Source organism: Branchiostoma belcheri, unplaced genomic scaffold (genome assembly GCF_001625305.1).
Source record: "Branchiostoma belcheri isolate BF01 breed outbred unplaced genomic scaffold, Haploidv18h27 scaffold10, whole genome shotgun sequence".
Taxonomy (NCBI): domain Eukaryota; kingdom Metazoa; phylum Chordata; class Leptocardii; order Amphioxiformes; family Branchiostomatidae; genus Branchiostoma; species Branchiostoma belcheri.
The window spans coordinates 4,678,366-4,702,893 of NW_017802380.1; the positions used below are offsets into that span (position 1 = coordinate 4,678,366).

Here is a 24,528-nt window from a genome sequence, read left to right on the forward strand (position 1 = left end):
CGAAAATATTGAGGGCACTGATCAGCTGCCCTCTGTCCTCCTGGAACAGTGTTATATGAATGACTTGTTACTTCCGACATGTGGTCCAGAGGCACATGATCTGAAGTGATACATGTATGTTGTTTATACTGATGAAGACCATGAGTGCTGCGAATTCATCATTCAACACATTGTGCGTGTTGGACTTCATGTAAATAAATCACATTATACTTTTGCCATGTCTCCGAGTTAATGTGCTCCTCAGCTGTAAGAACCGTCTGGATGTACAGTAATGACTCTGTCCAGTAGCCGCGCCTGTTCAGCTGCAAACACCAGCAGGTGGCTCTGCAGGGTGTCCCGCGGTCCGGTAAAGATGTCAGAACGGTCACCACTCTGAAAATTTTGTTAAAGATTGAGGAAATGACTTTAATTTCTACATCTTAGATTTAGAACCAAACATCATATAAACCCTATCTAGTAGGTAAATCATCATGTGGAACCAGAGCCATAATTCAGAGATGCATGTATACGATAGTGATAACATATGCTTATAAAATGTATATGGCTAGTTTTGTCTCCCTCTTGTTTACTATCAACACTACATGTACAGGTAATGATATTTTACCTCTAGATTCTGTAACAATAACTCCTGCATGTAGCCCATGTGAGCAATAACATGCAACAAAGATAAAAACAAATATCAACCTCACCTGAACAGCCCTGACAAAGGCGTCGATCAGGAAGAAGTCGGCGCCGCCATGCATTCCCCCCAGCCTGCCAGATGGCGCTGTGGCACAGCGATGCTCCGTGGACGTCTGCGTCAGGAAGTCATAGACAAACACAGGGCCAGGACCTGAGCAGCGCAGCTCACCCTGAAGGGGGGGATACAACATGGAATGTTATTTTATTTCACTACCTCTGTTTCTGTGTTCTTGTATTTCTGCAGGAGATATTCCCTTTCCTGTGACATACTTTTGCCATGATATGTCTTGATCTATTGTTTGGTGGTAATCTTGGTGGATATTGGCTTTTTATGAGACGAATGTACAATGTATTAGCTACAGTAATAACAGAGAAAAACTTCAAGTATAGACAGATATTCTCTGACCACTGCACATGAGTACCCAGCCCCACCTTGGTGCCTGAGATCCTGGTCTGTCGCTCACAGATCTCCTGTGTGAAGGCCACCATGTTGAAGGAAGCCGTCTGGCCTCCATCAAACTGGAAATTCACCACCTGAAATTGAAGAAATGCTCAATGACATGCTTTAAATGTCTCCTTTCTTCTTATTTCTTGTTTCTGTTTTGTAAGGCAATCCCCAAATTTGTACAATGTATCTGTATCTGAGTAGCCTGTATAATCACCCTTTGCAGGCATGGCAGAAGTTATATTACATTGAATGGCATGTCACTGCTAACTTTTGTACATCGAGCTGCAAGTATTGTTTAAAGCTATCTAATGAGGATATAACCCTATTGTACTTGATGGCAATGAGTTCCAGTCTATTATAGCTTCAGGAATGTGAATTAATATACACTGTATATATAAAGACTAAATGAGCCATGGGTTACAAACTTGGCAATGAGAAGGAAATGTACCTGATTGGACACAACGTCGTTGTCACACTCGTAGACACAGCGTCCGTACGGCCCAGTTCTCAGTGCCTCGGTCAAGCTCTCTATGTCAACTGGCTCTCGGGGACACACCACACTGACTGGCCAACCTGTCCGACCCTGGCATGGAACACAAAAGACAGACTGAATCACAATCGTCTGAAGCATTTGTTGGGGTATCTGTTAGCTGTTTATCTATTTTTTGATCTAGTAAACAAGATATCAGAAAAAGTTAGCAACTAAATTTTTGAAATCAGGCTGTAAGGTGATAGATTGGCTTCGGACTAAGAAGCAAGAAACAGCCCAAGGGCAATGTTTTTAAACAGCTTTTTGTCAAGAACATGAAATACAAGCATGTACATGTTATGGTTAAGATGGCAATGGGGTATCGTAATATGTGGAAAATTATGGTGCCCTGTCGGAGATTTTTGCTCCTTAATGTAACCAATTGGAACAAAAAGAATTATCCTATCAAAACAGCCCTTTATTTTTGCAGAGTGTCATCTCTATAACATTCCTAGGCCCCATACTAAGTATTCATGTGTTGTTACCTGTTCCAATCTCTTCAGGTAGACCTTCTGGGCTGAGTAAGGGCAGGTGTTCTCCACCTGACAATCCAGACACCTGCTGGCTGCACCTGCAGGCTGAAAGAACAACACAGACTCAATACCTAATCTTCTGTTTTCTTCTTGGGCTTACACTAATTGTAGTGACCCATTGGTGATGTTACATTTCCAACAGGCTTTTTACAAATTCCTTCTATCAACTTAAGATGCTTCCTGCTAAAGGAAGGTGGCACCATTGTCCTTGTACTATGCCTTCTTTTCAGTGTCAGGATTTAATTTCTTTGTGAAGTATGCTTTGAGAGGGTTTGAGTATATAGTACAATGTAGTTGAAAGATGACAAACCTTGTTCTCTGGTGTAAAGTGCGTGAGACTTCCAAAGGAGGATACCTTGACACACCTGTAAAAATACATTTGTAGACACATGACTTCAATGTACTGGCAAAGCCAGATAGCAATTACTAATAGGATACAACACAAATCACAACATACAGGATGGAAAAAAATGACAAAGTACCTATTGATATCACACATCAATAACACCTTCTAAGGTTGTCAGCAGGTAATGAAGTCAGATGAAAGAGCATGTTGCAACTACTACATTCAACAGTCAATGATGACAGGCAAAAAAGCATCCATAACCAAACCTTGCACTACTGAGCCAGTAACGTATGAGGTCAACATCATGACAGCTTTTGGCTAGAAGTGAGAAGCTACTGCCAGCTGTGTTCCTCCAGTTTCCCCTGACGTAGGAGTGCGCAAAGTGCCAGAACCCCACCTGTAGTTAGGAGAATTATCAATGAGTATTTCTACATTACTATAGACAAGAAGGCATTATCAACCTGACCTTGACCCAGTGAGCCAGTAGGCAATGAGGTCGACATCGTGGCAGCTTTTGGCAAGAAGTGAGAAGCTACTGTCTTCTGTTTTTCTCCAGTTTCCGCGTACAAAGGAGTGAGCAAAGTGCCAGAAACCCACCTGGGAGGTGAGCAAGGTATCAATCAATCAATCAATCTCGATCACAGTTAAAATCTGTTAGTTATCTTACATGTGTATGGAAAGCTCTGGTATACATGCGAAATTCCATATTTTGTAGCATACAGTGTTAAGTAATTTTACCTTATTCATGGTGTAATGGCACCTTGCAACTATGCCAAAATTTTACAAATGAAAGAAGAGATTTTTCTCACCGGTTCCATGTGCTGGATGTGAACTACATCTCCAATGGCTCCACTGTCAATTATTTCCTACAAAACACAAAACACAATCAGGATATGTATTGAATATTAGGTCAACCTCAAGTGAAATTGATAATTGGCATCCTTAAATATAAAGTTATTTAAATAGGAAGGTACAAGCAAAAGAAGTCTAGAAACTATTTCTGTTTATTGAAGGTAAAATGTACAGTTTATGTGCATTTTATCATCATTGTTTTAAGATTTATAACCATTGATAGTTGTCTGACCTTGATTTTCCTGACAGGTGGAAAGTACCTCAGCACGTGGCACACAGACAGGATGGCGTTGTTCCTCTCACAGGCTGCCACAATCTCACGGCAGTCCTCCTCTGTAACCTGAGAATTTCAGTGTTAGCATCAGTATGGCTACAGTACTAGTCAAACCTGTACAAATGGCCACCTCTACATAAGGAGCACCTGGCCAGTGTGACCACTTCTTGGTGGTCCACTATATGATTTTTTCCCTTATCACAAGTAATTAAGAAGGTAAGCCCCAAGGTGGTGAAATATTGTATATGTCTGTTTGTTTGTTTGTATGTATGCATGAGTGTGTTTTCAGATCTTCCCTATATACATAATGCAGCATTGACACACATCCTCAGTGCTACTATTATTGTCTGTGGGACAGGATGGGTATGTGTAAGGGGGTGAAGTATGTCATCTTAAAGTTTGTGATCTATTTTGTCACTGGCGAACAAACGAAGGCATCCTCACTGCCATGGGTTTCTCCAGTAGAATGTGGTATCCTCGGTCAGCAAACGCCACCGCGGGAGCCTTGTGCAGCTGGTCTGGGGTTGCTATGACAACACAGTCGGCAAACTTCTCCCTCTCCGCAGCTTCCTGCCAGTCTGGGGAAACGGAGATGCAGACATTCAAAGTCAGACAACCTCATGAAATGCAAACAGTACATTTGGGTACACACAATAAGATAGACAGTATGTACCCAGATATCAGTTACATCAAGTCCCCATGCTCTTAGTCTAATTTTTTTTTGGTCTAGTTGACTAAATGAAAATGCAACATACTAGCCATACTTGTGTATGTATAAGCTGATAAGAATGTTTGAATAGATTTGCATTCCCAAAATAACTGAAAAACTGAAAAACAAATATGCATTCACTTCCTGTTTTAAGAAATAAAAGGAGACTTCCTTGTTTCACAACTTTCATTTCAAACGTTGAATGTAAGCAGTAAGCCACGACAACTATAACAGGGCTTCTTTTGCTGTGTAGTTCAGGTGCCATTGGGTGCCTAAGCAGGTAATTATATTGTCACCTGAAAAGACATTCTCCTCAGGAATGTTGTACTCCTGCTGTAGACGCTGGCACCTGAACAGACGAGGGTCGGCAACACCAACCACCTGTAGGATTGAAAAAAAAACAGAACATATTCCCATTAAAAAGCTGGGAGTGAAGAAAGTAGAAAATAATCATGATTCATAAGACGAAACTAGAGAGTTAATGCACTGTTATTTGATGTACTCAAACAAGCCATCAGAGGTGATATGAATGTGTGAACAGGTGATTGTTCCAGTTCTGCTCACCTGGAAGCGGTCACTGTTGTCCAGGGAGAACCTGGAGTACAGATATCCTCTGCTGCCTGCTCCAATGATCAGTGCGCGGACCGGAGCCATGGCTGAGTCACCCGTACGGGGGCAATTCACCTGAAATTCAGCGCTGGTAATAAGTCAAAAAGATTTGGACTTTCTTCGACGACCTGTAACTGTAAGTAGCTGTATAGTGTAAGTTTTAAGTCAGGCCAGAAAACTCTCGGATGTCGTAAAAGCAGCGAGAGTTAGTTTAGTGAGCAGAATAGATCTTTTTACAGTAACGTTAGTATAGAACCGAATAGAACCCAACAACTTGACCTTGCGATCTGGTATACGTAACGTTACATGTAGATGTGGGCTCTGGTGCCTGGAAAGACTGCACAAGACGAGACGATTTGTAACGTTAGTCTACAGTTTCACCAACCTGTCCACTTTGGTTTGGTTGCTTTGCCCTGCGCTGGGGTCAGTATATCTTGAGGCTACTGGTACTTAGTGACACTCCTCCTAAAACCTCACGCCACGAAATAACATCAAGATGGTACTCTAAATTCGACAACAAGTCATGATCTAGTCAAAGTCAAGTCCAAAGTCCATATAGCAGACGACTGTTACCAGTCCAGTGCTGAACCCGGAAGTAAGGGTCAAAGGGTAGGTCACACGTTACAAATGGCTGTACCATTTTAGTTTCTGGGGGTGTGCGTTATGATTTCACTTTCCGTGGCCCTTTAATAACGGTAATACAAATGACACATATCAAGTGTTTCAGAAACATGACAAAGCAGTAGTCATGTTTCTGACCTGTTACTAGTATTCACATATCTTGACGGTCATACTCACTAAGTTTGAAAGTAGTATTTTGTTACCTACAGTGTAATAATAGATCTGTCCTTGGTACTGAAAAATCCTACAATTCTGCCAAGAAAAGTATGCCGGCGAATCCCATTAGATAAAGAATAACTTGACTGCACGACAATTGCACATGGTACAATATTTTGCTAATTGACTTGTACCATCGGACATACGGTTGGAGGTAGGCCAAATTTGGTAGGTCAACTTTGAATTGAATCTCCTCTCACAGCTAAAAGGGAGCGACATCCTACCAATATATAATACTTGATGTTCTGTATTCTAAACTCAATTGTCATTTGCCAGACATCACATCCTCCATGGTGCATGATGGCCCAACTATAGTATTCTCAATCTGTTCTTTATGCTGTGTGATTATCTTACTCTTTGAAAATTGTGTTATGTTGTAGATCAATCTTTTACTGCAAGCAAGAACCACAATGAAGACAAAAGTCACTGATACTTTGTTTGCCGCAACAACTTTATAAGTTAGTAAAGCAAAATGAATTGCTGCATGCCTGATTCTATACAGTGATAGTGTAAACTGCCAATCCCAACATAAACTTCAGGTTTTGAAAGAAAGGAAAAGACACACAAACACGTCACCTAAGTTATGATTTGACTAATATACATTCATCGTAAATTACGTACATATCTGTCTAATGTCATTTAACAACTTTAAAAACAGATTACTCAAGTACAAAAGTATGAACTGCTTCCTTTGATCACCCAATGTTGCCATTATCATTATTTTTATCCATAACACACATAACCAGGAATTGTCACCCTGAAATTAAACTTTTCACGCATAATATGTGACATTAGTATTACATGTTTGTAAAGCTTTTAATCTTATTCTAGAAGACCTGAGATTTCTCCAATATAATGAGTCCACCAAAACCCCAGTATGCAAATATGACAATGTGCTGAATTTAAGGCACTTCTGGACATGAAACTCATGGGATCAGGAGTGTATATACAATAGGCACCAACATATTCTAGCAATTTGAGTGAAATGTGTCAAATTCAATCAGTATTACATTCCTACCACTTTATGGCTGCTACTTTACTGCTTAGTTTCCATAGGATGCTGTAGTCTAAGTTTCAGCAGTGTACATTAGTTGCTGAAGACTGGAAATGGAGTTAATGAAAGTTATGTCTAACAATAACATTACAATAGTAATGGGGAAGACTACATCACTGTATTGTTACTGAAATGCTACCAGTTACTCAGTAGTGATCGAGTACTCAATAGTAGCATTACATCATAACGTAAATGTTAATCTTCAAGGCACCAAGGCATAGATTTCTTCCAGCTCCTTGGCGAAGTACTTCCTGGCCTGGGGTCGTTTGAGCTTGAAGGTCGGGGTCAAAAGGTCATCTTCAGTAGTGAACAGCTTGTGGTGCAGGTGGATCTGCTTCACCTGGGAACGAGATGGGGCCAAAGGTCAGCGGACGTGACGTCAAGGTGGGAAATATCACTGAAGTTATGAACTTTGGCGTTATATAGAATATAGAACCCAACTTAATTCATATATTACTAATTCATATTAACTTGAGTTACAGATATAGTTTCAACTTGTTTATACTTGACTGATTAGATTTGTTTGTTTGTGTGTTTGTTTGTTTGTTTGAATTTGGAGGCCCAATGCATTTATGAACTCATTGCGTCGCTATGTACCTGTTCAAAAGACTTTAGTCCCCCTTCCTTCGCCATACGGTTGAGATCAGCCATGATGGCGTCCTTGATATCCTGTATGACAAACACAAGGATCTGTGAGGAACTGGTACGAGTACCACAGCCTTAAAACGTTAAAACGTCTAGGATACAGCACTAACTATATCATCTAAATTTTCTATAAGATGCATCACAAATGTTGTAAAGGCCCCTCCATGAGAATTGTAAAAAGATGGCAGTATGTCGGGAATTGGAAACATCTGACATTCTGGTTACATGATGTTCAATAGTTACCTTGTTAGCACAGAGTGTTTCCATGTCCCCCTCGATGCTTTGGTTGGTCTTAGCCCAGCCGGGTAGTACATCCGGGTCAGGGACAACGATGGCGACCAGGCTTGACTAGCAGGTAAATGAGAAAACAACAATTTTCATATTATATTATATTATATACGGACGATGACCATGAGTACATCTAACCTGCAGCTGAGTTCTTTGGCTGACAAGAAATATTTGCGCTGAGGAACCTTCTACAAGAATGGCATTAAGGGATGTTAAGTATCTTCTGGGAAAGAATTTCCAATAGAAGTGAACCTCACCTTGATGCTGACGCCGTGCACAAAGACCTGCGCCACCAGCGGACTTCTGACGTACACGTTCTCAACCTTCTCCGGCGCGATGTATTCTCCCTGGGAACCGACGGTTAAATACAGCCGTTAATTATAACAATGAAGAGTACGGAATCTACCTGTAAAGTCTGGAGGAGATTCTATGTGAAGGACACCTTCCGAATCTAGTACAGTAGTGGGCATTCGTTGTGTGCAACTGTACAGTGTCAGCAGTTAGTTACAAACATAGCGCAATGCCTGGTCTGTGCAGCCCCGGGCGATTGTTTTAAGGGCCTGACACTTACCTGTGCAAGCTTGAAGATGTCCTTCTTTCTGTCAATGATCCGCAATTGTCCACACTGGAACAAAACAAAGACAGCAATCTATTAGACTAGCGAGGTGCCCCAGTATTCGATGGCCCAAAAAAACGGTGTATGCCAACACAAAATGTTGTTAACTCCAGTATGCAAACAATAGTTGTTAACTCCAGTATGCAAACAATAAAACAAGAACAGTAGTCTTGCTGACCGGCAGCCAGGCTCCGATGTCCCCAGTATGCAGCCAGCCGTCCGAGTCGAGCGCCTCCGCCGTCTTCTCTGGGTTCTTCAGGTAACCTTGGAACACGTTCGGACCCTTGAAGCAAACCTGCGCCAGGAACATCAAACAAATAGGCAATGAGCAAGGAAAACAACTCTTAAGTTAAAGCTAACTTCAGTCCATACATAACAGTCAAACTGAAAATGACGTATCATATTTCTTAAGCTTTATCATAAATATTTGAAAGTTGGAAAAAAAGTTGGAAAAAAAATCAGAAAATATTTTAAGAATATAAAAACCTACCTCTCCTTTCTGTTGCTTGGCGTAGTAGTCCATCTCTGGCACGTCCACAAGCTTGATCATGGTGCACTGGATCGGTGCGCCCACGTGACCTGGATGGACACATGTGCCCATATTTGTTTGGCTGGTATACATACGGCCAAGATTGTCCAACTAGCTAGTAGCTACTTTTGATGGCAAACTGTGTTACTTCTTCTGCTTTAGAACTATATGGTATGGTCTAATTCCATGGCCCCATAATAAAAAAGATGATAACGAAAATTCTCTTAATAAACAAGCTTGCAAGTTTACTTCGGACGGGGGGCGATACAGGCTTCAACACCTTTGACCATGTGTCCGTAAGTCAAAGGCAACTGAAGTGGCAACTGAAAGTTCAATTTTCTTTAGATGTATTGTCGGAACTAATGCTCCCTCCTGATAACTATGAATACCATTGAAGTATTACCGGTGGTGTAGTCGCCTATCATGGTGGTTGTTGCTGCTGCCGCACACTCGGTCTGACCGTACCCCTCCAACACCTGGTCATGTCATGAGAACAACATTCATCAAACTCCTCCTGTCTTTTCTCACACTGTTGTAGATGTATTTCCGCGAACAATAAAGCAATCATTTTTTTCGTTTTGTAGATAAACCTATTCATGCATATATGTACGTATACATTTACTCACAGTTAAAAAGTAATTTGCTGCGGTGACCAACCATACACTTTTCGAAAGGACGAAAATATCCGTACTACGTCATTTACAACACTGACGAGGCATTTTGTTCAGAGTACATCATGACTGTATCTTACGGTGCAGCCGAACAGGCATCTCGCAAACGTGAGGACCTCTTCTGACAACGGCGCGGCACCGACCGCCACGAACCGCACATTCCCGCCTGTTCGGGCCTATCAGGGGAAAAAAAGAGGAGAAATAAACAATACTAAGTATCATTTGCTTACTGATTGGTACGACTACTCGCAAATGGAGAACGGAACATGTCTTGAAAGAAGTATGTCTTTTGATGAATATAGGAAGTTCAACATATCTATTAGGAACATGAAAGATTTTTTACAAGAGATTGTTGAACTCACCCTAGCTCTGCGGAAGATCAGTGTGTCCCATATGGTGTCGTTCCTACATATTCCTCTGTAAGCAAATTAATGGATACTTGTTGGAGAAGCACATTATACAACACATGTGGCCAACAACGAAACAAATAAATAAACAAACAAACAAATACATAAAGCCTTAATTTAAACGTGCCATGTACCTGCCCCTCCAAATAAGCAAGTACGATTTTGATTGAATGATGTTCATTACTCACTTGTTCAGCAGCTCTTTCTTCGCGTTGAGGGCTTTATGCAGCATTTTTGTCTTGAAAGCGCTTCCCTGGACCAGTGTCCATGCCTAACAAAACATCACCATCAATATCCTTAAATCTTTAATTAGGATCACAAGCTGAAAACATGGACTGGTCAGAAACTCTTAATGCAAGAGAAATAAAGGCCTTTCACACCAGGGGCCCACAACCCTCCCTAAACATATTAAGCGTTCAGCAACCTATGACCCACTGCTCACCGAGCCACGTGTTACAGAAGTCACAGAAGCAGTGAATTTTGCCCACTCGTTGACAGAGACTGGAGCTGATCAGTCTAAAATTGGAATAAGTCCAATTTTGTGTTGGCAACTACAGTTCAACATTGGATCAGAATGACTTCTACCAACAAGCTAAGAGACTGACCCTGTCGTACAGCCTGTTGAGAAGTCTGGGCACGGTGATGAAGAAGGTGGGCTTCAGCGCCATCATGTCATCTGCCAGCAGTTTGATGTCTCCTGTGAAGAAGCCGACTTTCGCTCCCACTGAGAAGAGCAGAGTCTGGGAGAGACAACGTAAGTTTTTGTCATGGTCTTTTGTGTCATCTAGAATCGTACCTTGAATGTGTGAAGATTTACTGTTTGCCTTGGTTCCAAAACTCACAACAACACAACCTAACACCAGTAATATTCAATGTCCTTTAGTTACTTCGACAGCATGCTTAGGCTTCAGCAAAATACAATGGAAAAACATTGTTGTACCTACCAGTGCTTGTCTTTCAAACATGTGTGCCAGGGGAAGGTAGGAGATGTGGACGTCGTCTTTGTTGAAGCTCAGGTAGCGCTGGAGATGGAGAACAAGTTCGTCATTGGAATATCAGTGTTGAACGCTTACATATTCAGATCAAGAGACACGAATCACAAAAGTATATAAAGATCGCTTATAATACCCCCTTCTCTCTTTCTTTCTATTTCTCTTCATATATACTTCTCTGTCTTTATATATGTAGTTAATGTATATTATATATGTTCCTGAAAGTTCCTTGCTCACCTGACATGCGTGTAAGATCCCGCTGTTACAGGCAATGAGGTTACTGTGTGTCAGCAAGGCCCCTTTGGGAGTTCCTGTAAAGTGACAAATGAACGGGTAAATAATTCAGAAAAAGTTAAAAAAAAAACACAAACCATCGATATTAAATTATAAAGGGGTAAAGCGACAAGCCGTGCTAATACTAGATAAAAGAAAGCATTGCTACGTTCGGCTAATTCCTGATGCTAATAAATGATACATGTATGTTCTATGCAGAGCGCGTTAGATGACAGAAACATTTCTTGCTTCATGTAGCATGACATTCATGCTAACTAACATGCCTCGCAAGATTCCTGATTGACGTAGATGCTTGTAGCGATGGCACTTTAGAAGGACGCCTTTCTTCTCCTAAGTCACTGTCCCTGTCCTTGGTGCTGAACTGGAGGTTCTCCCATTACACTATATGCTGATGAACTGACTGAATGTTCCTTTACATACCTGTAGTTCCACTGGTGTAGCATATTGTTGCCAGGTCTTCTGGTTTGGGAGGCTGAATGTCGAGAGGAAAGAAGAAGCCCAGAAACGTTACTACAGCGATAAAGAACCGATCTCGTAGCACAAAAAAAAAAACTGTAGAAATGTCAAAGCCCCATATGGAAGTTGGGTAGATCATGTTCGTTGTCAAAATGCATGTTATGAACAACAGATCTTTTGTAGTTTTAAGTAATCAGTTACTCGCTACTAGCAGGAATGTAAAGTAGCAACATACCAATTTAGTCTGCGGATTGTTGGCTCCCATTTGCTGGAGGATGGAAAATATTGAAAGTTATCAGAAACATTGCGTCATTTTGCATATTTAGCATTGAGAACAAAATTGTATCGCCGGAAACCCGAGGCCCTGATACTGTGAATAGTCGGTTGCTATAATAACGCCATACACAGGCAATACTCATGAATGTAACAGTGATCTAAAGCTCTGGTCAAGTACTAGTTAGCAGATAATTTCCACGATTAAGCGCATTTCCTTCCTAGCATAGCGTAGACCAAAACCTACCTCAACGTCGTTGAATGTGAGTATCTCGACCCCCAGCTCCTCGGCCTGTGCTAGGGTCTCTTCGTTCGTGATCGGCTCGATAACGATGATGCGTTCCAGGATGTTGTCAGCCGCGCCGTCGGCGTAACTCAGAAGTTTGGTCACCTTGGCGGGAACGTCGCAAACCACCGTGCGGAGCTCCGCTACATTTGGACGACAGACGGGAAGATTGGTTTGTCTTTTACTAAGGACCAGGTTTGTCGGCAAGAAAAATCAAGCGGAATGTACCTTTGCGAAGTACAAGCTCAACTTTATATTTCAATTTACCCAACTTTTCCTTAAATGAAAGAAGGATCCAACGCTTGTAGAAAGCTTGTTGGTCATTCAGTTCCATTTTACTGACACAGAAATGTAGACAAAACGTTATTTTGAAGGCAGGTATGTACACACCTTGGTTGATGATGTGTTGGACGGCCTCGGCACCCAGAGTGTCGTACAGCGGCACGACCACGATGGAGAACATGTTACAACCCTGCTCCGCGATCGCCCACTGCGAGAAAAATAACATGGAGATTTATGGTATGAAGTGACCTTCGTGCATCTTCTTTTGAAGAGTGCCTGTTCTATACTACATGTATTACTATGACGACAATCAGCCGTGTGTCACAGACACAGACGTGCGTTATTGATAACAGAGCTTTCAACCGCCCTGTGATCGTTGGCATCGAAACGTAGACCTGAACTCAATGTACGTATTTATTACGCGTCTACACTTGTTCAATTTACAAAACAGAGAGCTAAATAAAAAGGAGATCTTTGAACGAATATTGTTGCCCTACTGGCACCTACTCTAGAAGCTTACCTGTCAAAGAAACAACAACAACAACAAAAACAATCTCACCTCTGGTCTGTTCTGAGAGAATATACCCATGGAGGTTTTGGTGCCAGGCTGCAGACCCTTGTGTACCACACCTGATCCGAAGTTATAGGCCCTGGTGTACACCTGCAAGTAGAGAGAAATTTTATTTTTCTTTCTCTTACAAAGGGACTCGAGCAGTGTTTCAATTAAATAGACACTCAAACTCTTTGTCATTTAGAGGCTGTCAATGTTATAACATGCAGAAATGTGGTTAGTAGAAGTGTGTTACAAACTGTATGTCGAAAGGAAACTTACCTCGTGGTACGTCATCCACTCATAGGGAGCCAACACTCCCGGTCTCCATCCCAGGCACGGTCCGTTCCCTGGGAACGAGAGAAGGAAGCGTTCAGTAATCAGTCAGGGGTAACTTCCGTGTACGGAAGTATTGTTTCGGGTGGCTGAGCTGTGGGTTTGTGTAAGGGTTACTAGTAACTTCCAGATTGACGAGGGGATCGAGGTAACGATATAGAAGACAACAAAACACTCAAAACGTCCCCAAAACAAATAGTCAAATCTTTGTTCACCCAGCAGTCGATCAGTTGTCACAGCTACTAGTGAAAAGGCACACAACCCGAAAGACTGATGGTATTTTCGCTGCGCTGTACTTACTGTTTAGCCCCACGCCCCACATGAAGCCTGTACTTACTGTTTAGCCCCACGCCCCTCATGAAGCCTGTACTTACTGTTTAGTCCCACGCCCCTCATCAAGCCTGTACTTACTGTTTAGCCCCACGCCCCACATGAATCCTGTACTTACTGTTTAGCCCCACACCCCTCATGAAGCCTGTACTTACTGTTTAGCCCCACGCCCCTCATGAAGGCCTGGTGCAGGGTCCTCACGTCGTCAAAGTAATGATCCACCAGCTTCCCGTCCTGGTTGTGACAGGACATCTTAGCGTACTCATCTCCCTGTAGGGGTGAAGGGAATGAAGTTATACTCTATTGCTTCAACTGTGGAAAGGAGATTTTGTTTTAACCCTCGTACAACACACTGGGCTCCATCTGGACATCTGTATCGGCTGTTTATAACAGCAATGTTTTTGTGTTGGTCGTAGAATCACGAGCCCACACATAAAGCTGACTCAGATTTAAGACAGTTCTAAGAACATGACTACTCATTACAAGACGTTGGTGGGGTCCATGATAGCCGAATATGTGCATATCAATCATGGCAACGTATCAATCATGGCTACATGTACAACAGATACACGGGTGCACTGTCACGATACACGTTGATCAACATCATGTGTGGGTGTTTGCCTCAGAAGATGGTGGTAGTGCCCAAATCGTTCGTTATCACATGGACAATGTCATACCGCATTTGAAAGTGACTTCATGAATTCAAAAAATAATGCTTGCTATAAGTAGAGCGTATCCTTGTGTGGCACATAGACATCCAGTCTTCTTTGTTGTGTAAAAGCCCTATAACAAGCCGTCGTGTATCTGCGACTTAGGTTTGCTGTCATCAGATTTTCGTGTTGGCTTCAATTATTGTCCAAGAAAACAATTTGTTTCCCGGGAAGATGCTCCTGTATATTGCCTCTTTGACAGACACCACCTTACCTTCCACCTTGCGTTGTTTAGCCCCCTCCCCCCGAACCCCCATTAGTTCTGTTGTCTTTCTTATCTCTTCATCATGTAAATCCTTTTGTTCAAACGGGGTCGTCCTATTGTCCTGACGTGATCATCTGAAACCGTTAAAACTATTGCAAGATTCGGTATTTACGATTTAACGCAAGCCGTTACGACACGACGGAATCAAAATACGATATCTAGTCGGTATACCAGACCAAAATCTACCATGAAATTGTAGGCAAATCGTTTTTGAAGTGCACAGATTGCACTCAGATCCTTTAAGACCATACATTTCTGGCATTTTTTGCTTGCACGGGTCTTACTGATGTTTCTGCTTGGGTGTATTTTCAAGTCCCGGATCCCGCTGGCATAGCAGCAGGTGGCTAACCTACCCAAAACACAACGCGAATTCAAACGATGGAACACGGACGTGCAGGTGTCTCAGCTAACGCCCTGAGAAAACACGCACGGCGAGGGACGAATATTCTGAGCATTACTGTCACGCTATTTCTACCATAACACACCGCATAGAATGTTTACATGCAGCCCTTCTAGTGGCACTAGATATAGGCTTTGCAGCCGTGCCCTTCATTCACCGGGTAATGGGAGGGGTAAAACCACTGTTAAAGACTACACTACTGTTAAGTAGTTGGCTACTTCGGTCTCGGTAGACCATGAACTTTATTTACACGGAAACAGAAGCTTTTCAAACGTGACCGAAGCAGCCATGAGAAAATCCGTTCAGTGCACACATGTTGGACCCAAAGCCTGGGAATTATCCTTCTAAATCTGTCTCAATACAAACAAAATATCAACTTCCAGCTCGCATGTTTACGTACGTGAAGTCTGTTGAGTTGTGAACGTCAAAAATGCGCGTGTCATGTGTTAAAATGTTAAAATATCGTTCTTGACTTGTACAATAGGGACTGTTGTCACCATAACAATTAACATTGCACTCCCAGGGTCAGCAGTGGCGTATCTTTTTGCTTGTTTGTTTGCTAAGGCATTGTATTGGACATGTACAGACGTTTACCTCGATGATCAATCTAGTGACAAGTTCGAAGTAGCGAAGCTTTCGACGTCAACGTAAGACACAGCTGCACTTGTGTGTCAATGGTACCTGTGTTTACACGATAGTCATGGTATGCTGGGCGTGTACATGTAACCACACCTGTCCGTGCGCTCGTTCTAAACGACCACCTAGCAACGACCTAATGCCAGCAGTCAGTACACAGGAAGGCTAGGACGTCTTACCTTGACTTCGACGCTCTGTCTGGCCAGCTTGGTGGCTGGAGCAGTGTCCTTTCCCTTGGTTCCTCCGGCTCCCATGTTGTCTCGCTGTCTTATGGCGTCCTCTCCAAACTTGCCTGACCCCTCCCGTCACGGTTTTTCTGTTATCAGGTGACCTGCTATTGGCTGGAGAAGAAAAGACGTCCGGTAAGGTGACCCCCTTAGGTGTGCGATACCAGCCGATCATGTTTCACCTGTGGCTGACTTCCCCAGAGTAAACCATTAAGCACATTTGCACACCTACAGAGATTTATCTTGAGAGCAAGAAAGTTAAATATATGTCCTTCCTAATCTCCGTGTAATCTCATATTACATTCTAAGCGTCCAAACATCACAGTGAAAAGGTGTTACTAAAGATGTTAAGAGTAATAATGCAGTCTATAAGGGTTTGTTTACGTTCTTTAACCTTATAAAATCTTGGCCGGTCCCAAAGTAATACAGTATGCATGTACATGGTGAGTTTGGCGTGGTATTCAAGGGAGCAACTGTTTCGTAGGTAGATACGTGTGTGAGATACTTGAAGAAGAAAGACCCGAAGAAAAGTGTTTGGTCAGCGTGCTCTTCATTGGCAAAAAGATCTCCCCATACTGCAGCAAAATTTTAGACTTTGAGAGTGTTGTCAGATTGTTGTATTCTCTGGGTAAAGCTACGATCAACAAACGTATATTTTTGTCTCAGAAAATACGAGGTCACAAGACTGGACAGTTGACATAGATTACAAATACCTAGAAATCTTGCTATTCAGCTCTGAAACAAACAAACTTACTTCGGCCCATTAACTTACTACAATAGAGGAAGACAATTGCCGTGTGACAAATCCTGTGTGTTTAAACGAAACATCCTTGCACATTGAGATCCTTTCGAAAAGTTACTCTGTATGATATAGACTAAGTAGGTAACAGAGATAAACAAACTCGTAATACCCAAGCAGATGGATGGATTTGACTTGTTTTATTTTGAGAGGTTTTTGTTTATTTTTCAATGTCTTTCATGTTGTTCAAGACGCACCGCACATCATGTAAATGCATTAATGTTTCTGTGTAGGCTAAGTGTACTAGTGACAGTATCTAAGCAATTATTTCAAGTACATTTCATGTTCTTTGTGCAGTGAAGGCGCCGGGTTAGCATTTGACCAGTCGATCATGTCTTAATAATCCAGAGCAAGGTACTATAGCAACCGACTTTGTGCAGTAAGCCATGGCATAAACATAGAATGTAATTTATAAACCTCCACAGCCCCTGCTTAGGATTAGGGCGCGATTGAACCCTTAAATATCTCCAGTCCAAAGGCACCGCAATGTTTGACCTTCACAGGGTATTTCCTGAATGACCGATTACTGATTTAAGAAGAGGTAAAAAGGTCCCTAAGGGGTTCTTGAGATCCCTTTTCACATTCTTGGAATGTCTGAGGAGACAGGAGTGCTTGGTGTAAAAGCACCCCATACGGTTACGTCGTGTTATACTTTCTATCTACTCTACAAGTAAATAATACGTAGACCAAGTTGGCATATGTTGTCTAAAAGGATATGCAATGCTAGATGGTGACTGGTATCTGATATATCCCTAATCTGAATGAGTTGTAAAGATTTAAATTTGTCTGGAAACAAGATATTCGTACGCGTCCTTGTCTGTCAGCAACGATTATGCTCCACAAACGTTGTCCCCACTTAATGCCCAGCCGTAAGACCATCGCGTGCTCGTCTTTCGCTGGTTATGGACATTTTATCGATATTCTATAGCGAACATTGCCAGGCTGTCGCTGTATGCCTTTGTTTATGTACCAGGTGTGGAGAAGAATGTACGCACTAACAAGGCGTTTCCCTACCACAGTCAGATAACGACTTGAGTTCCCAGTCCTGTTGAAGAATTTCCACCCTAAGGCGATGTTGCCGGTTCCTGGTCCTATTAAAACTATTTCGGGCGGAGAAGGGCGTAAACATGTGGTAGTCTAGATCTCGTTTGGAGAATAAATGAAATCTATGAAACAGTGACGTGCTAATTTGCAGGTCATAAACTTATAATACTTTCTTGTTTCTTTTATAAACCCCTAATTGATAACATGCGGGCCCACACTCCGTAATGCACTACTGTTGACTCTCTTGTTGTTGTAGTTGGTGACCCCAAATGACCCTGGTCGTTCCAGGTCTGTGTACAAATTTGTAACAATTTTTTGCAGTTCACTCAAGTACAACACACACTGCGGAAAGAAGCAAAAGAGATACACCATCTAAGCCTTACCTTGAGTCTTGTGAGTCTGACTGTCTGTCAGCAGAGTCAGAGCTGTTTCTTTGCAACGATCACAACAATATGGCGACCGTGTTGTCTCTGACGCTGTCCTCAATCAAGAGTGAGTAATGATGGGGTTTGCTGCTTCCTGTGGTGACGTCACCATTTCGAACAATAAGCAGGTATGACAGGTATGCCGTTGTTCGTCAGGTTTGGCGGGGCTGTCCGAATGGCGGGCTCAGAGAGGGATTCGAATCGTTTCTGTCGTCTGATTTTCTGTCTGTCAACATGTGACATTACATGTCGTCAGGCTCCCAACATGCTGCAATGTGCTATCATGAAAGTTCATCAGTGTTGGTAGTTACATGTTTAAAGTGTAGACTACTTTGGGAAGACTACTATATAAAGAGAGGGAAATTTCTTGTTAACACAGTGTTGTTCACACACATAAGTCATAAGTACTGTGTTTGTGATGAACAAACACAGCCATAAAATTGCTAATGGGCCTGTAAAACAGTCAACTCTAAATTAGAGCTCAAATAAGGACGGGTAGTTCTGCCAAAAGCAAGCATCGGCTTAACGATACAAACCATGGCCATTTTCTACGCAAGTTTTATTCATACCAGTGTAGCTCTCTTATTGCCTATCGCTGTATCATAGTGAGACCCTGTAAATATGTCATGTAAGCAATACATCCATGACAAGATATAAGGAGAGTTGAAACGGAATCGGCCTACCGACTAAAAGTATGCGGGAGAGAGGGAGCTACTTACAGTAAGAAATGTTTTATTACACACTCACAAAAATGGCTTTTCAATCAGGCGGCGTCTTTTTCATCAGATACCTGTGCCAATGATATATTACGAAGGTCACGTACCGCTTTGTGAGGTAAACTGTACCATAATTCACACAATCTACATGTCGAAACAAAACGCCTTTCAAAACGCCCCATTCTCGCAGATCAGTGTAGCTGATCACTACATCTGAGAGGTTTTTATTGCTACTTCGGTCAATCACAGTCCACAAATCTATAAACCAAACTGGAGGGTGGGATTTTGCACAGAAACCACGAAGGTGACATTTGTCAAGGGTTCAGGCTATTATGCTACTTAAAACATACTATAAGCTGTGTTTATACATCTGGTTTACTCTGCAACGCTTCCTGCTAACGCTAGGTGACGCTACAAGGTAGATTGTACCATCGTCATAAATTTGAAGGAAAACATCTCGCATTTGGTCGCAAGTATAGTATCCATATTCATATACCGGAGCTGCGTATGCCGTTAATATACTTGTAAATTCTTATATCATGAAGCGTGACTACCAATGGCGTGGAGGGCGAACTGTCATACATCCGAATCCTCCGTGTTTTGAATTATTGATGGTGTCTACAGTAGATTTATGAAAAAGGGACAATAACAATAGACGCCCTCTGTCTAAGGTCATCTACACCTCAGGCTATGTCGGTATCTACTATAATGAAAGGGCTGACAAGTTTTCAGGAAGTGCTGGAACATTTGAAAACATTTGAGAACATTTGAAAACATTTGAGAACATTTGAAAAAAATTGAGAACATTTCGAAAACATTTGAAAACATTTGATGTAGCGAACACGATTACCATCACCACGAGCTGTTTATACAAGTACACAGGCGGTGTAACTCCGTTGTCCATGGGAAGATACCAGGCAGAATGATTTGATGTCAAGTCAAGTCAAGTCAAAGTTTATTGCACACCGATTGTCACGGGTACAATGTATGGCAAATAATAAAATTACTAGTTGGTATGTGTCTAACATAATGCTATATATATATGGTCAACGGACATTGTACGATCTGACAGAGTATTATAAAGAACTACTGGCTAGAGAATATTTCGACTCTACATGTACATTCTACATTACGCTAAACTATACACATGAAGGGTACAGTGAGCAGTTGTACCTAATTATACTAAACATGTTCTATGGCTACTAAACAGAGTGTATACTAAGTTACTTGATGTGATTTGATTCATTTGTCCGGCTGTACCAAGACATGCAGCCAGGGCTACCCAACTAGCCGAAGGCTGTTACAAAGTGCTGACGACTACAGGTACACATGTATACGCTCAGCCCAGCTTCTTCACCCCGCTTGCGGCTGTGGTACGATAAGCCTAATGTACGAGGGGTGATCAAAAAGTTCTCGGCCTCACCTAGAAAACGTCATGGCAGTAAAATTTTTCTTACACTATTTTTTGATATAGTCCTCTCTAACTGCAATGCACTTGGTCCAGTGATGTTCCAGCTTTATTTTCCCCTTGTGGAAGAAGGTTGCATCTGGACCCCCCAGATTGGCCTATACCGCATAGATGACGTCATCATTACCATCAAAACGTTGACTACGTAAGTGGAACTTGAGTTTAGGAAACAGGTAGAAGTCCAAGGGTGCTAGGTCAGGTGAATTGGAAGGGTGGGGTTAGACTGCAAGCCCAAATTCGTTTGCTGCTGTCACTGACCCCTGTGCCGTGTGGACAGGTGCATTGTTAGCACGCCAGCTCAGAACTTTCCTCTCCTTTTCTCTTTGATCGTTGTCCTCAACTGTGGTAATTCTGTTGAATAGTACTTCCCGGCCCATTGATGCTTTAACCCCTTCGCAGGTAGTCAATCATGATTACTTCCTAACTGTCCCAGAAAACAGAGGCAAAAACCCTGTCAACGAACGAAAGTCGCTAAATCTTCTTGGGGGGCCGGGAAAAAATCTTCATCCATTGTTTGCTCTGCTGTTTTGATTCGGGGTGAAAGTGGTGAACCCAGCTCATCTTGGGTTACAAGTGTTTTTAGGAAATTGCATGCATTGGACTGAATTCGTTTCTTGAAATGTCCGGCCTGTTTAACTTCTGATGCTCAGAAAACATTCGAGGCACCCACCATGCAGACAGTTTGTTCATCCCCAGGATGTTCGACAAAACATTGTGAACTGAGTCATAACACAGGCCAAAGAACCTGCTACATGTTGGCCAGTCTCACATCTGTCATTCATTACCATGTGATGAGTGACCTCAACTGGATTGTCCGTGGTGCTGATTTGTGGCATCCTGACATATGTTCATCTTTTGTGCTCTCCTTGCCGCGCCTGTAGCAAGCAACCCCCTGCTTTATAGTTTAATAAGAAGGGGAGTCATCACCAAGTGTCTTGACCATGTCTTCATGGATTTCCTTAGGAGACATCCCTTTTTATCGATACACTTGATCACAGCACACGCTTCTGTTGCGGCCATTTTGTGATTTTGCCCTGACCCACCCCATTTTCACGGGGCGTCACGTGCTAATTAATGAGTATAAAAAATTGAATTTTTGTGTGCAGTGATGTAAGACGTCATAGTATACAGCTATATTAAAGAATAGGAGTTTGACCTTTATTTTCTAGGTGAGGCCGAGAACTTTTTGATCACCCCTCGTAATAAAGAACCATTTGCGGGCGCCGATCATGAGCTGGGTAGATCCAGATCCCGTGTACGACTTTGCGGCGGTCGTCCTTGGCTGGAATGTAGGTTCAGATCTCATCTCCTCCGGCAATTCCCAGCATCCCTGAAATGTCTCCCATGACATTTTGTTAAGGCCAGAAACTAATAGGCTGTTGGAAACACCCAGGGAACTTGTTGTGTGGTGATTTATCAAGTACAGAGTGGGTAGGGAGTAGGCGTTCTAATCTCTGCAGCGCATTTGTTCTATAATAAACGGGCGGACGTCAGCGAAGGTCGCGACCCTCATCCTTGCTCCGTCATATTTACCGCAAGAGTAGAGTACACCTGCTGGTAGATAAGAAGAAAATGTACTCGGACAGCGTTACTTAGGCAGATTAGTTCCTTGGGGTCCTGTCTGTCTAATGGAGTTGGACAGGCGGTTATGTGCATTTAATTGGATTGGTGCGCTTGCTTGCCAAACATCAAGTGAGGAACTTCTGAGAAGCATTTTCGTGATTCCTGGTACGTGCATATGTGTTCAGGGAAGGAGGACTTAGAAGACTTTAAAGTGATTTAAAAGACAACAAAACAGACAAAACGCAAGAAAATTCGTTCTTTCACTAAGAAATTCGTTCAGCGGTCCGACAAATCTTCTGATTTAACATTTTGTAGTGAAAAGGGCAGACTGAAGGATCGGGTGAGTGGGGTTTTTAAGGAGGCCTGTCACTTCTCCTTGCTCTTGGGGCTACAGGTGGTGATGTAACGTTCTTATCTGTTAAGACCAGGCGTCAGGAGCACCTGTAGGGGAAGAGTTCGATCCACAGCCGTGGTCTGCATTTGCTATGTACGACATTTGTGAAAGATCGTGGCAATCATCGCACCTTTCATACCGAGCATAGGAAAATGATAAGGACTCTTGTGAAAATAAAGGTATAGATATTCAACCAGCGGTTGGATATAATGGCGAGTGGTCCCAGGACACACACGCTGTCGTTTGCCGAGAATTGAATCAATATCTATACAAAATATCATAACAGGCAATTTCCCTGCCTTATATCATTAGCCACATTTCTTCCCATTTGGCGGCATGTCCTGTTGCACCGGGATTGAATATGTGACTTTGGGTGGATATATAATGACAGGATTCCTGGGCATACACGCTGTCGTCTGCTGATCATTCTTTGTAAAAACTTTTGATACCACTAGTTTTGGTATACAATTAAATTCCAATCGCGACAATGACAGCGTGGTTGAAAGACACTGTAAAGGGACAGTGCAATTCAGAACCCCTGTCGGGGGCCTCTGCAAAGCGGTACCATTCTAAACCACTCTACCTACCTATATCGAACGGAAACATCACAACAGACCAATTACTCCGTTTCCGGGCCCATCGGTACAATCATAGACAGAAGCAATTTTGCGGAACCAAGCCCATTATCCTCTAGATGGAGGCAACCGGGACAAATTTTCACCCCTCCCACTCGCTTCCATGTGCGAGTACCGGTAATCATTTCACTACCCTCTCCCATGTGGACAGCGTATCTGGTGAGAGCAGCCGCCGTGAACAACTGTTGGAAAATAGACCCATTTAAACCCGAGATCTGTCCTCTGCCCTTCAACCACCGAATGTCAGCAGACTCTCTTGCTTCCCCAACCAGACACAAGCAAACGTACAACTTGCAACAGTCTTCGGCACAACAACCATGATGACTTTGAAGGCTTCTGATTTAAGGATAAGTCATTGAAAAGGCATTTTCAGTTTGTTACAAAGTTGAATCAATATCATGCGCCATATAGGACTTATCATTTCAGTAGTTTGTCTTGTATAGACTTTTGGCTAGTTTCCACCAGACTTGCTCTAATGGGTCACTGGAAAAGAATAGATTTTGACAAATAGGGTAGATAATTTGCCAGAGGAGTTAGCCGTCCATATGATTGCACTCTGCAATCCGAAGAGGCTAAAACCTCTGGGAAATCATTCAGTCTATTTGGCCAAATCTAGTATTTTCCATCAACCCATTAGAATCTAACCAATTAGAGACTAACTTTTCGTACGTCCTGTATGTGGGGCGTGAAGAGGCAGTTCCAAGGCTGTGTGGATTACAGGTATATCTGGATCATTCCGCTGCTGAAGTCTTCACTTTGCCTTGAGTCACGCTACTGTAATCACGACTCCATCGAATCTGACGATCAGGAAGAGAATACAAGCGGTCGAGGGTCGGCACAAAGGTGTTAAGGATCGTATATCGTAGGATCTCATCACGCACGCGAGCTCATATCCTTCCCGTCAAAGAGATGTTGTGTCGGACGGAATTAGTCGGTTTGATCATCCATACGATTGAAGCTAACTCGGAGCTCGAGCCGCAAAACCTCGCAGGTTTCTTGACCTTAATTTTAATTTCACTAGAGCTAGACTAAAAAGCGAAGATTTCGTATATCCATGACGGAATAAGTCTTGTTTGATCATCCATATGAATGAGGCTCGGGGCTCCAGCCGCAGAACCTCGCAGGTGTCCTTGACCTTAATTTCAATTTCACTGGAGCTAGACTCAAAAGCGACCTCTGCAAGACCCATGGGTAATATTTTTGACATATCATTAATTAACAGATCCAACCCCTCATAGTAAAACTCATCGTTGAATGACGTATGGGCATATGCCGGGTCTGCATTCAATCACATCTTCTAATTGAATATATGTGAAGGGGACTTTCGTGGTCAGAATAGTGGCCTTAAAGTAGATTAACATAGAAGTCAGAATATATGTATGTACAGTGTATGTGTGTGATATAACATGCGTAGCGTGA

The 24,528-nt window shown here is 42.5% G+C and overlaps 2 protein-coding genes across 3 annotated transcripts; both read right to left on the reverse strand.

Annotated features, from left to right (window-relative positions):
* On the reverse strand, positions 1-5,577 carry LOC109470789 (trans-1,2-dihydrobenzene-1,2-diol dehydrogenase-like). 2 transcript variants are annotated; one of them, XM_019769870.1, is made up of 13 exons: positions 5,367-5,577; positions 4,937-5,056; positions 4,669-4,753; positions 4,108-4,241; positions 3,622-3,729; positions 3,347-3,403; positions 2,804-2,934; positions 2,502-2,556; positions 2,144-2,236; positions 1,578-1,712; positions 1,114-1,215; positions 690-851; positions 1-372 (listed from the first exon to the last, which is right to left on the reverse strand). In XM_019769870.1, exons 2-13 carry the CDS (start codon positions 5,024-5,026, stop codon positions 241-243), a joined length of 1,284 nt encoding a protein of 427 aa, XP_019625429.1. In that variant the 5' UTR covers positions 5,027-5,056; positions 5,367-5,577; the 3' UTR covers positions 1-240. The 2 variants fall into 2 exon arrangements, with proteins under 2 accessions (XP_019625429.1, XP_019625434.1); XM_019769875.1 differs by lacking the exon at positions 2,804-2,934 and adding an exon at positions 3,004-3,134.
* A 671-nt stretch (positions 5,578-6,248) lies between these two features.
* Positions 6,249-18,606, reverse strand: LOC109470327 (long-chain-fatty-acid--CoA ligase 6-like). The gene is made up of 23 exons (XM_019769248.1): positions 18,292-18,606; positions 16,018-16,179; positions 13,983-14,097; positions 13,444-13,511; positions 13,171-13,272; positions 12,720-12,819; positions 12,291-12,472; positions 12,006-12,038; positions 11,735-11,786; positions 11,258-11,331; positions 10,973-11,050; positions 10,634-10,768; positions 10,217-10,299; positions 9,984-10,038; positions 9,702-9,797; positions 9,354-9,426; positions 8,912-9,000; positions 8,600-8,716; positions 8,377-8,430; positions 8,063-8,152; positions 7,761-7,865; positions 7,470-7,541; positions 6,249-7,212 (listed from the first exon to the last, which is right to left on the reverse strand). The coding sequence occupies exons 2-23, from the start codon at positions 16,090-16,092 to the stop codon at positions 7,075-7,077; spliced, it is 1,986 nt and encodes a 661-aa protein (XP_019624807.1). The 5' UTR covers positions 16,093-16,179; positions 18,292-18,606; the 3' UTR covers positions 6,249-7,074.
* Positions 18,607-24,528: the final 5,922 nt, after the last annotated feature.

What these genes read in the sequence shown, in the direction of transcription:
- LOC109470789 (XM_019769870.1), bottom strand. Translation starts at nt 5,026, where the DNA reads ATGGCTCCGGTCCGCGCACTGATCATTGGAGCAGGCAGCAGAGGATAT. An exon ending in TGAGGAGAATGTCTTTTCAG is followed by an intron (nt 4,242 to 4,668) that starts GTGACAATATAA and finishes CCGTTTCCCCAG; the next exon opens with ACTGGCAGGAAGCTGCGGAG. An exon ending in ACATCCAGCACATGGAACCG is followed by an intron (nt 2,935 to 3,346) that starts GTGAGAAAAATC and finishes TCCTAACTACAG; the next exon opens with GTGGGGTTCTGGCACTTTGC.
- LOC109470327 (XM_019769248.1), bottom strand. Translation starts at nt 16,092, where the DNA reads ATGGGAGCCGGAGGAACCAAGGGAAAGGACACTGCTCCAGCCACCAAG. An exon ending in ACATCTTCAAGCTTGCACAG is followed by an intron (nt 8,153 to 8,376) that starts GTAAGTGTCAGG and finishes GTCGGTTCCCAG; the next exon opens with GGAGAATACATCGCGCCGGA. An exon ending in GACTAAAGTCTTTTGAACAG is followed by an intron (nt 7,213 to 7,469) that starts GTACATAGCGAC and finishes TCTCGTTCCCAG; the next exon opens with GTGAAGCAGATCCACCTGCA.